General features: G+C 42.1%; 1 protein-coding gene across 3 annotated transcripts in view; it reads right to left on the reverse strand.

Moving 5' to 3' along the window:
- Positions 1-1,488: 1,488 nt before the first annotated feature.
- The window catches only part of LOC119024754 (spondin-1-like), a 91,983-nt gene continuing 80,394 nt past the window's right edge, over positions 1,489-13,077 (reverse strand). Inside the window, exons 12-16 of one of the 3 annotated variants that reach the window (XM_037107826.1) lie at positions 7,255-7,425; positions 5,748-5,915; positions 5,314-5,472; positions 4,086-4,370; positions 1,489-3,999 (exon numbers count right to left, since the gene is read on the reverse strand). In XM_037107826.1, coding sequence (XP_036963721.1) covers positions 3,833-3,999; positions 4,086-4,370; positions 5,314-5,472; positions 5,748-5,915; positions 7,255-7,425 — 950 coding nt within the window. In that variant the 3' untranslated portion in view covers positions 1,489-3,832. Of the gene's footprint in view, positions 4,000-4,085; positions 4,371-5,246; positions 5,473-5,747; positions 5,916-7,254; positions 7,426-13,077 lie in introns of those variants that run through there. The other 2 variants (XM_037107827.1, XM_037107828.1) reach the window with 2 other exon arrangements.

Below are 13,077 nucleotides of genomic sequence, written 5' to 3' on the forward strand. Positions count from 1 at the left end.
AAATATCTGCACGACTGTCAAACTACAAAAACACTATGTGTGAGTTTGAGTCACTTCTTGTATTTATGAGCTCCGGTGTCATCTTGAGTTGACCGTGAGTCCCTCATAGGCTTCATGATTTGTATTCTTCTATCTCCATCTAGTGGAAGGACATTGTAAGTACAGCACCAGAGCAGAGGGAGCCTCTCTGTGACCACGCAGTCAATAAGTGTTTTTTTTTTTTTTTGTTTCCCTTTTCTTTTTATAAAACAATATAAACAGATGCCCTGGACTGTTCTTTCACACAATTATGTCCAATTTGATCCTTTTACCTGTCTTAGATCTATGATCCGTTGAACCCTTTGCAGACATTAATACTGCATGTTTGTAACAGTGAAGAGACAAAAAATAGAAAATAAATCATAGAAAGATAAATAAAAGAAAGGAAATATGTTGTCTTATATGTCATGTGGATAATGAAGATGATGTGTTGCCAGATCTTGCAAGAGAAACAAGCAAGTGGGCCTATAAAAACAAGCCCAAAACAAGCAACTTTTTTAGGTTGTGGTAAAAAAAAAAAGAAAAAAGAAAAAGAAAAGAAAAACAAGATCATTACAAGATCATTTCACCCTGAATCCAGAAATATATTGAATTGTATCATTGCATTTATTATTGTTTTTGTATGTAATGATCCTTTTTTGTTTTAGTTCCAGGACTACAATAGGAAGAGGAGAGAGGAAGAACAAGCCCCCCCCAAAAAACTGCAACTACCTATATTTATAAGCAACTTTACAGAAAAACAAGCCCAAATCGCTTATAATAAGCAGACTTGGCAGCTATGACAGACGCCTGTGTCTGCATCTTCTAAAAGCTGGCAGTGGCGCAGTATCATATTCATGTTATAACGTACTGTAACTCCTTTAAAATAACATGCTGAAAAAAAAAGTATAGCTAAGATAAATATCACTGAGTAAAGATGGACCGTTCAAACCACCTGCATACCCTCCAAAGCAGTCTTCCATTCCTGGCAACATCACTTCAACTTGGAAAAATATGTGACACCAGAATGTCTATGTGGTTAATACAAAAGAAACAGCACCCCACACCTTGTAGAATACACATAGCATACTGTGTGATGCTGACTGCTGATGCTGACTATGCAAAATATATCTTAGTTGCACTGAAAATGTTCTAGTTGTTAAATTAGTGTATTTGTGTAACCTTTTTTTTTTGTGGAACACAACTGTGTGACAGTAAAGCCACCAAAAGATTTTTTAATCTGATTGCTATTTGTCATCCACCCCAACGGAGTACATTACTTATTTCAAAAATAGCCTAGTTTGTATTCAGCAGCTGACTACCTTTCAAAGTCATCCTATCCAACCCCAGAGGGAGTCCCATGAAAAGTGAAAATATACAAAGCTGATAAAACGTGGGACATTTTGTTGAGGAGCAAACAGAACATTGAGAACACTAAAGCTGATAAAATGAGTCCAGTGACATCAGGAGTTTCACATTTACAGTTTTTTTTATTGTAAAGGTGGTTTCTTAGAAAAAAGTCACGTGATACAGAGGCAAAGAAATCAAAGAAAGAGGCCTGAAAACAGAAAAGAGTGAAGGCAACTGAGTCCAGAAAACATCTACAGAAAATAGAACTTTGGTGACGACATTTTTGTTCAAACAGGAAACAAAATCTAAAGTCGTTCTAGAAAAAAAGATTTTACACGTCACTCTCATCGTGGCAATACAACGAAAAGCCCAATAAAAACAATACATGAGAATAAAGTGTCATAACCAAGGCCCCCCGGTAACAGTCGACTGTATGTTGAGCTGTCCTACAGTTTGTGATGCTGTAGGAAACAAAAACCAAAACACTGCAGCGTTTCTCCATCCAAACTCTTCCTGCAGCGGCACGCACGTGAGACGTGACACCTCGAGGCCTCCGCCTGTTTTGCGGAGGCAGACGGCCGTTTAGCTTTATCTGTTCAAGACAACATCTACAGCAGAGAAAAGCAGAATGTCCAACCAAACATGATCATCTTTGCACATGCTAAAAACAAGATCTTCTGACGGAGCGAGAGCTATCGCAGGTTCAATGCTACATCAGCTGAAACGACAAGATAAACAGCAGTACAGTATATAAAGACTAATCGGAACAGTATAAAACATCTCCATTTAAATGTATCCGTTCTATTAGGGAAAGTGTTTTGTGTTTTAGTACTTACATAGTCGTGTCATTTATAAGCGTTGGTTAGATAGTAGATATACAGTACATCCATACGTCTTTAGAGACTTGCTGTACGAGCGTCCGTGTCTTGCAAAAAAAAATCCTACATCTTCAGTTTGGGCTGTTTGATTCTTTTCTCATCAATAAGTGACAGTTTTCAACTTAAAATAGTCCATAATTGGTCCAAAAACTCTTTTGTCTGTACTACCTTTTGGGAGTTATTTACTTCAATTCAGATTTTCGGATGTTATGCTTTAGTTTACGTGATGGTGAAACAGCGACATCCTCTGAGGCAAACTAGCTTTAACTTTGGAAAAAATGCACCATGGAGACTTTGTTAGTGTTTGCTTCATATTTGAAGTTCTGTGTATCCTCTCAGCAGACTACTAATGTTTTAGCTGTAATCACTCTGTATGAAGCTTATTAGTTTTCCTTAAGACAATATTTTTTTTCCCCAAGCTCGGTACCTTTTTATGGATGTAATTATGCTTCCTGCCTTAAGGGCACAAAAGACTTTTTTAACCTGTAAATACAGCAGATTATAACATTGCCTGCAGCCTTGTCCTAAAAGATATCTGTGGCTATTTTAGGCAGATTTAACTTGAATTCCCAAAAAAGGTAGACACTGTGTAAAACACAAATGAAACAGAATGGGATCATTTCTTCTTGGTTTTTGAAATTTACTCAACTGGAAACAATACAAATTCAATGCATTTCATGTTTGACCTCATTAACTTCACTGCTCTTTGTAAAATGTGTGCTTGCTGCGATGGCAGCAACACGTTTCAAACAAGCAACAAAAAGACTGGGAAAGTTGTGCAACGCTCCACAAAACACCCATTTGGATCCTTCCACATGTGAACAGGCTCACTGGTACCAGGCGATGGTGTCATGATTGGGTATGGAAAGGCTCAGTCGATTACAAGTAGGGATGGGGCGAGGACCACCTTGTGAAACATATGACTGTATAAAGGAGATTACTGCACAGGCCCAGGAACACTTAATGATGACTGCTTTCTGCTTTTATTTAGGTTAAACACAGCGTCCCACACTTTTTTTAATCATCCTGTGTCTGTATATGGGTATACTTTGCCATGTTTACACTTATTCTTATATCTAGATGTTAAAGTGAATCATATAACAGTAGCAATGCAATGTGAAGGCTGGACTGTGGCTTTGGCTCTGGTGTCAGATTTACGAGAATTTGCGGGAAATACAAAGACCCTAATTCCAACCCTATTTCAGACCCCAGGGGCCAAAGTTACTGAATAAACAGACAAGTACTGCATGTTTCGACTGTTTATTTTTCTAAAGATTCCTGAAAAGCGGATATTTTTGCAGGACACAGACGTTACTCTCTAATACTTCCATTGTGGTCTAAAGTAAAAGTCAGGCCGGTTAACTACATGCCTACAATGGCTTCACTAAACAGCACATTATCTTCTTCTCCTTATTTCCTCCTTTCTTCCCCTCTACTTACACAAACTCATCTCCTTTTTTTCCAAAGTGTCAAACTAACCCATCATCTTCACCTCCCTGTACACTAAAAGTTAATCCCCAGCATCATCTTTATCAAATAAAACCATATTTTCATCCTGTTGCTCCTCTGTAGCTCAGTAGTGCCCCCTAGCAGGCATGAACGTTACAGGCACGGATCTCCTTCCGGTCCTTACAGCTGGCCATCTGAGTGCCTTTGGCTCTTTTCTTCACCGTCATGAACCGCTCCTGGATCCCCCCTCCGCATGGCTTGGTACAGTCTGTCCAGCTGGTCCACGGCTGCATCCTGCAACCTGCTGGGACCGACAACAGACAGCAGCATCTCAACTCCGCTCCCAGGTAGCACCTCTAATATCGATGACAACAGATTATTTAAACCAACCTGCCGGCTGCTCCTCCACTGCTGAATCTCTTCCCTGTTTACCCCGTCTCCGTCTCTTTCCTCCTCCTCCGCCTCCTCCTCCTCCTCCTCCTCCTCCTCTCTCCTCCTTTGTTTTCGTCCGGCACTTCCTGATCTTGCATTTCTTCCTCTGGATGGTCTCGGGACAAGCGCTGCCGCCGAACTGCGGCTCCAGTTTGACCATACGGGTCCGAATGGTGTGTCCTTTACCGCAGGACTTGTTGCACTCCGACCACTCGGACCACTCAGACACCATGCAGTCAACGGCTTCAAGGAAGAACAGAAGAGGGGGAGAGCAAAAGGAAATGTTAGAGAAATTTCAGCTCACAGTCTAAAGACCACAGGTTTAGCCACAGCGTGTCAAATACTGCTCCATTAATACTACATCAAGCTCGGATCAAAAACAAAATGGATCTTGAGGTAAATCAGACAGATGGTCCATCGGTTAGGTCATTGATCATTTATGGGCTTCACCGAGCGTTTGGATCCTCCTCACACTGCACATTAAACTGCGAGTCATCTGGCAGACTTTGAGCCCAATTCTAAAATTAGTCAGGGGCAGCTGAAAGGTAATCTAGCTTCATCGGCACAGTGTCTGCCCAGCCTCAGTGTGACCAAACAGAAATTTGCAGGCTTTTTGGTTCCATTTCTTTCCAGTCACTAATTCTGTATCGTCCACTAAGGCCACATTCAGATGACCGGCGACACTGCGGGTGAAAACACAGGATTACAGTGCTGGGTAGTCAGGCATAAAAACTGAGCCCGTCTTTAACTTTTGCTACAGTATGCTGAGTAGGCAAATCAAATATATAACAGTGCACAGTGCATCATTAACGCCGGGCTGCTTTTCATCTGTATCTCACTTCTCAGGCCCGCTCTGCTTCTGAGAATCGCCACCTCATGACGTACTGCTCAGCATATCACCAAGGTCAGAGGAGAAGAGGAGGGGGCATACTAAATGATTACCTAAATGCACAGTGGCTATAGGGATTGGAAGGGCACGGGGCCAAATGATATATGGGAGTGAGTCTTCCAGATTAACAGAGGTGCTTTGTGCGGGTCAAAGGAAACAGTGTTACTGCAATAAGTCCTGTTATAACAGTATTCTTCTGACCAGAGTATCCGTCAGGGTGAGCAACATACTACGTTACGTTCCGCTGCTGTTAGACATGATGGTGAGGAAATGAAAAGCGGCCATGTTTGTCCTTACGGCACTCGGGCAGCATGCACTTCTCCGTCTGCTCCAGCTCCTCGGTGCACTCCGCGGGATCGGACTTCAGCATCCTCTGACGCGTTCGTACGCCCCGCCCACACGTCACGCTGCACTCGCTCCAGTCGGACCAGGGCGACATCATGCACGGGATGGTATCTGCAGAGGGGCGCGCGAACACAAGCGGACAAACAAACGCTGATTAACAGCTGGAGTTGTTGTTTAGTTCTGCGCTTTATGTGATAAAACATACTGATGATGTGATGAAACCTGATGATTATTTATCTAACCTGATTCACACTAAACTCATCTGTTTGCCTCCTCATCACAGTGAACTGATCTGAACTGAAGTACTCAGTAATAAACTAATGATGTAAGAATGATAAAACCGCAGTACCACGGAAATAAAAGGAAATGAATATTTGATAACTCACGGCATTCCGGCATCATGCATTTCTCCACCTCAGCCACCTCAGTCTTGCACATGGACCCGTCTATAGGCGGCATCTTCACCATGCGCTCGCGTCTCCTCATTCCCAGCCCACAGGTGGCGCTGCAAGGGTCCCACTCGCCCCACTCAGTCACCACGCAGCTGCTGGGTGCTGTGGGGAGGACAAAATCACAGCAACACAATATATACCGTATGTTGGTATTTTGTTCTTAACCAAGTTCCGCCACAAAGACATCCACTGGTGGCTGGACCAGTAAAGTCAAATCAGAGAACGATAAACACTTATCTTCTTTAATTTTACGGAATGGATCATTTTTCATTGTATCATGGCTCAAATTAAAAGACAAAGACTGAACATGATAAACCAAACAGTAATGACTGAAATGTCTTTTAAAACCATGGTAATAGTGTATCACTGTCCTAAACTGCAGCAGTCTCTGTCAGAGCTGAGCTCCAGTCATGGGATTATAGCAATTAACTGATGATGATGTTGTGAGTAATTTTGTTCTGACTGCACAAAATGAATTTTGCCATTTTTCAAAATGATCTAATGTGGACTTCATGTGTTTTCTGTCAGTCCAACCTTACATTGCCTCTACTGTTCATTTCTATTCAGTACTCTTAAACTGTATCTGTATTCCATGTGCTGCTGTTCAGTGTGAAGCACTTTGCAACCTTTAAGTAATACTTTCAGTAGGTGCATCATATAGGGTGCCACCACAGGATTACCAGGAAGCCTTGTTTTTCCCTTCGTTTGTTTTCTCTCCACTGCATGTTCCCTACTCGACACACCTCTCACACCAACATGACCAGGATCTTTGTCGGTTGTTTTGTCACTTTTTCAGCAGTATGAAAAAAAAAATACTCAAGTCAGTATCACTACCAAAATGTACGTTCACCAAGTACTTGTTACACCCTTTCATACCGCATTGTGTTAGATGATACTGTTTTGATATTTCTGCACATTTGACCTACTTTTTATATACCACTGTGTACGCTTTGCATATAAACTCTTAATCTTGTAAGTACGTTTTGTTGTGGATTTAACTGTATAGGGGTATCAGTAAAGGACGGTATCAACGACAAAAACTTGGGGAAAGTAAGAAGTACTTAGGGTAAATGTACTTATTGTCCATGGCTGAGTCAGAATATGGAAATACTGTTTCAATTCTACTAAATAATAAATTGTAATTGAATAAACTTAAAGTCACTCGTAGCACACCAGCACACCAAAAGCACACTTGAACATGACTCACGATACAACTGCAATTTAAAAAAAAGTTTTTTACATTTCAACATCCTGCCAAATGCAGTGAAACTGTGAGGCTGACACTAATTAAAGGCACTGCTGATTGAGACACATTAAGACAAACAATTAGCATTGATTGAGAAATTTGAAACAGTTGGTTGATTCTAAAATCTGATTTTAAATTTTGTAACACAGACACACATGCACAAACTCATACAGCCAGGCAAAAAGACAGACTCACAGCATTCGTCGTTGACCACACACTTCTCCGTCTCCTCCGTGTTGAGCTGGCAGAGCGAGCCGTCCTCGGGATACTGTTTGACGTATCGCTCTCTGGACCTCATGCCCATCCCACAGGACACACTGCAGGCCGACCAGCTGATCCACTCCGACATCATACACGTCGACGGCTCTGTCCAACAGGAAAAGAAGAAGAAACACAACAGATGCTATTGGAAGAACATCTAGACATTTTTTTTTAATGTACCACTAAAATGACAGTGGAGTGAAGTTGTATGATGCAGAGGTTTTCTACCTGGAAATTATTGTCAACAAACACTGTGATTGGTTCAGTGGGCCTCAGATAAATATGCAGTGCAGGTTTGAATGGTTGGAAAATTGTCATCATTGAAGAATTTAATTTTACATACATCACAATCATTATTCTTCAATCGTAGCTATTATTCTCTTGGATTCTTTCTCCTCCACATCTTTTCTCAGCCATGTGCTGGTCTGTAAAGCCCCCAGTAGACAGGGTGGCCTTATGACATAATGATAACCCTGTATAACAGTTGAAGTAATGCTTTAGGGAGACTTTTCAACAGATGCCATTTTGTGAAGAATCAAAGGCTGTTATTTGGCTTCTTGTGGATTCAGCACTGAGAAATCTTTAGAGTGTGTTTGTGCTTTTCGTCCTCTGTTTCCATCGGAACAAGACTAACTGTTGAGTCACGCTGCACTTTGTTTAGCAGCTGCTTTTTAATTTCAAACTTTTTAGCCCCTTTGAATGTTTAAAGCTGTGTTTCATAATTATTTTATAAAACACCCTATAAGCCCGCAGGCCACTGCAGTGATTTAATGATATTTCGATAAATACTTGAGGGAGAAGTTCTGATTATTAAATCAGCTGCTGGTGTTTTAGCACTCTCACTGAGGTGGGCTGTATTTTATCGGCAGGCTGACCATATCCACAGGTTTATAAATATATACCAAGCTGAGGAAGCTCAGGTCCTTTGGAGTGCAGGGGGGAACTCCTGCGGACTTTCTATGACTCTGTGGTGGCATCAGCCATTTTCTATGGAGTAGTCTGCTGGAGCAGCCGCATCTCAGCAGCAGACGGGAGGAGAGGTGATGAACTTATCAAGAAGGCCAGCTGCATCCTGGGGATATGTTTACATATAATGTATATACAATTCTATTTTTATTTCTATCTGTGCTCTAGCTCTTCTTCTTACCTTTTCATTATATTGTTTTTTTACTACTGTCATTATTGTCTATTGTTTTATTGAACCGTCCTATGACTCACCAATTTTCCCCTTTTGCAGAATTAATAAAGGGGTTTCTGATTTCTGATTTCAAAATAATATATTTAATGTAGATTCGCTAATCTCTGAACTGAATTACAAACAAAGGACTGCCTACAATCCTGGTTTTCCCTATATACTGTATGTCGAGCAAAGTGATAAGTGAAAGAAACACTCTGAACAGCTTTCATGAAGGGCCACCGACTCAGTGATTACTGACCAATCTGTGCTATGATCTGAGTACAACGGTGCAATGGTATGGAGCTAAAAAAAAAAATACTTATTTATGAATTACATTTTTTTATTTAAGAAATAGACTATGACGGAAGGAAGAAAGATTATGTAGGTGTATTATTTCAGGCTTCTATCTTTGAAATATGTATTTGTTTTAATTTATTTATCACAGCAATTATTTTGTTGTTTTTTTTTTTCTTTTTAATTAATCAATGAAAACATCATGTAGGACGATTTGGAAACTAATGCAGTGTTGAGTTTTGACAGCAGTACACTTTTTACACTTTTCCAAATCCAGGAATGAAGCAAGCATCTTCAGATGTTCACTCTGACACCCTCTCAGCTGAGCTGTTTTGGCTACACTAAGTGCTGAAGGGCCCTTCAAAAAGGAGGATGCCTGACATGGACCCTTGAACCCAGTTCCTCCAGTCACAGAACACTCTCCCTCTCCACCAGCGGCCAGGGCTTCAACCGTTAAGTGACCTCGAAGTTGAAGGTGCCATTTTGAAAAAAAGCTCCTCCTCGGAAAGTGCCTCTTCTCTCTTTTAATAAGGCGAGTTGCCTGAGGGACAGTTCTATTCACAGCATGCGCCTGAGGGAGTGAGAGTCAATATGTATGACCGGCTGAAAGTGAACCGCAGCTTCTCAGGCTTAACAAGGCTTCGCTCTGGTGTCTTTTATCATTATTAGCCAGCATGGCACTTCAAGATCTCCCTATTCTTCACTTTACAGAGAGTTCCTGTACAAGTCTGACAGCCCTTTACTGCTGTCTCCTTCAAACACCTCTTCTGACAGTGTTGTCCTGCTGCAGATAGTATATGACCCAATCATAATACACCCCTTCCTCCTACCACATTTTTGTGCATTCACACCAAGGTGCACGATGTCTTGATTCCTACTGGGACAATGTGGTAGTATGGCACAATGGTCCCACAATGGCAGCAATCCATTGTTATTGGTGATTTCTGAATGACAGTCCTGCATTCTGACGCATTTGAATCCTGCATCCCGCCCCTTGAAGGCATATGATGCCCGGAATATAATTGAAGTCGCTGCACTTGGTACCACTCCTCTCATATCAGTGCAGTCTGGCAGGGTGGGTATTAGCCCATAAAAGCACCGCTAACATTACTGCCTAGGTGTTCTTCTTTGTTGACATGATTGATAGCATGAAGTTGTGAACAAAGTGTGAGCGTCCATGCTGTCCTTTTTCCATCAGGTAAACTCAACCCAGTCACCAGAATAGATGTAAGCTCAGCACATGTAGGAAAGGTTCAAATTGAACATTTGAACAAAAGTGGAAAATTTGGTTGGTTTAAGGACAACATCTTGCTTTGGCTAAAAATACCTGTTTTTCTGTCCCCACAAACAGAGCTGGAAAGTCCCGAGTTCTCCTTAAAAACACCTGGTTTTGTGGACACAAACATTTCATAAGCTGGCTTGAATTCCCATGGTGGCTACGATCACAGCTGAAGATGTTCCTGCCCTGAAACCTCTGTGATTTTAGTCACCACATACAGGACTAGAAATCTCCTGAAGTCTCCTAAAAACATCTGGTTTTGTCAGCTCAAACAGGCTGAAGTGAATAATATCCAGCAGTAACACACACAAAGGCTGAAACGCGTACTCCAACTGCAGCGACCTGTTGGCAGCCTTGTGGCCTCTAACTCTAACATCATCCCCTCCATCTCCTGGTGTGAACGTCAACTAATAAAAGATGAACGTGACACGGCACATCCTCAACAAATCTCAATAGCGTACATCTCTGTCCAAGTCTCTGATATGTACCAACTTGGAACAGAAACATTAACCACATTACATACTGGCCACGGGGGTGAGCTAAATGACAATGATGACACTAGGATTACCACGGCAACGTAAGAGAGCTCACATACAGTAAATGTCCAATTGCACCTGTTTACGTAAACGCCACTGACGACTACAGGTGATGTATGATGGTCTTTCACAGGGCAGATATCTACCCATACCCCTTGTAACTCTGTCCTCAGGGGCATGGGAGCATGTGAAAAAGAGGGGTGAGGGCAAAAACTGTGGCTGGCTGTGGCTGAAGGGTAGAGCCAGCGTCTTGTTATCGGAAGGTCGCTGGTTCAATTCCCCTGGTCTGTGTCCCTGGGCAATAGATACTGAACCCCAAGCTGCTCCTGATGTGCTGGTCGGCACCTCGCATGGTAGCCACTGCCGTCAGGTTATGAATTACTCTACGTCGCTTTGGACAAAAGCCCCAAGATGTAAATTGGAAATGAGATTGAGCAATTGTGCACAAATTATTTATACATGATAGATGAACTTTGAGCAACTTGGCATGGATTTTTCTCTGACTCACACTTGACTCCCTCACACTCTGCCTTCCAACAGACTGAGATCAGCATTGCTTACCGCCTGTGGCCTAATAAAGCAGAACTAAGCGAATCATTAATAAAAGATACAGGTATCTCCAGCTCGGAAGAGGCCTCCTGAGAGCCAAAGTGTTTCCCAGGAATATTAATCATCCCGGGCGTCGGTCCCTGCTCAGCCCCACCGTGAACCCTGCAATTATCAATCTCCCACCGCACGCTAACGGAGCGCTAAATGAAAACAAAAGAGAGGTGCCCAGGAACAAAATGCTATCCATGTTGCTGTCTGATAATCGATAAGAGGAGCGGTGAAGGCTGGAAGTGTGTGTGTGTGTGTGTGTGTGTGTGTGTGTGTGTGTGTGTGTGTGTGTGTGTGTGTGTGTGTGTGTGTGAAGCTCTCTCAGCCTTGAGCAGCCTGAGCTCCACTCCTCTGATAGCTGGTAGACATGCTGGGAGAGAAGGAAGAGTGAGTAGGGGGAAGACAGACGCTGACTGTGCGGCCTCGCAGCATTTGTTCCACACTGACAACTTCACTGGAAATTGGACAAAAGCAAAACTCCCGGGGTTTCATGCTTGTGTTTGTTGCGGGATCGCGGCGCAGCAAAAGACCATCAAACTGTCGACTTCGATGAAAACCAGAGAGAGAATCTTCCCCGATGCCATGAACTGGGAAAAACTTAACGCTAGTTTGTGTAAAACACATCTGTCAGCTGCTTTGATACTTGGATTACCGTGAGCCACGAATCGCCGCTTTGTTAAACACGCCTGTGCCTTTGCATCTTCACTTTGTTTCCACAGCTTAATGAGATTCCTGGACGTACACGATCCCCCTGTTGTCCCTGTTATCTTTAACAACAACGATGGCGGCATGGTGCACCGATTTCTTTTAGTCAAAGGCAAACAACATCAAATCCTGGTTTAAGCAGCCTGGTTGCAGGAGGACGCTCAGCATCAACAGCTAATCCACTTAATCTGTTATGTATCAGCGAAATAATTAAGGTTTCCAATCACCAGTGCTTACACTGTGTAATTAGGGATTTGCTGTATTTTGTGGCATATTCTCTTGCTGTAGCCATAACAGATTCAGAGCTGTGTGGTCTTCACAGGCAGCCTCTGCTTTCACAGTTTACAGATTCTCCTTGTAATCACTGGGCTGCCACCTGCTTCTTCAGTTTCACCTGTTTTCTTCAAACACTGAGTAATCCCCTACAACAATAACCCCTATTGTCATGCAACGGCTGCACAATTAAATTTCTGGATAAAATAATCCTGCCGGGCTGTGAAATATAAATGAGGCCGCAGCTTTGTGTTTTCTCCAGATTCCATCAATTTAAGCCAGAATGAACCACCCACACGGTCGCTGACTCTGTATAGTCGGGAGGAGATAAACATCTAAACTTTAATCTGCTTATTATTTTGAGGGTTCACTGATCGCCCCGACTCTGAAGGGATTACGGCAAAAGAAATGCTTGTGTGTGTGACGCAGGATCACTGTGTAACTATACAATTATGTTTGTTTGACTTTCTGGAGTTAAAAAAAATGCAATTGACTAGATAAGCATGTTGCATATCTTTGTCAGACTTCAACAAGTTCAGATGTTAACTCTTGACAGTGAGCGTATGCATGTAATAAGGATGCGTACATAGAGAGGTGACATGTGTCAGTGTCTGATGTACAGTGTTGTAAAACTTCCCAGAAGTTTTGAGAGTATGTATTTTTTTCCATAACTGAAAAAATAAGCTGTTCTCACAGAAAAATAAGGTCCCAGAACACTGTTTGAAGCTGTACAGGTGGCAGGGTCCGCCACGTAAGTAAAACAGTATGAAACTGTGTTGTCCTTTAAGGTCAGATTGTTTATTCAGTTTATTCAGCCCTGAAAACAAAGAAAGATTGTTTATTTAGTGTGTTAAGGCATAAAAAAAGGAGCCAATCATTGAAACTTCTGATTGAAA

The sequence above is a fragment of the Acanthopagrus latus genome, chromosome 8 (assembly GCF_904848185.1).
Source record: "Acanthopagrus latus isolate v.2019 chromosome 8, fAcaLat1.1, whole genome shotgun sequence".
NCBI classification, from domain to species: Eukaryota; Metazoa; Chordata; class Actinopteri; order Spariformes; family Sparidae; genus Acanthopagrus; species Acanthopagrus latus.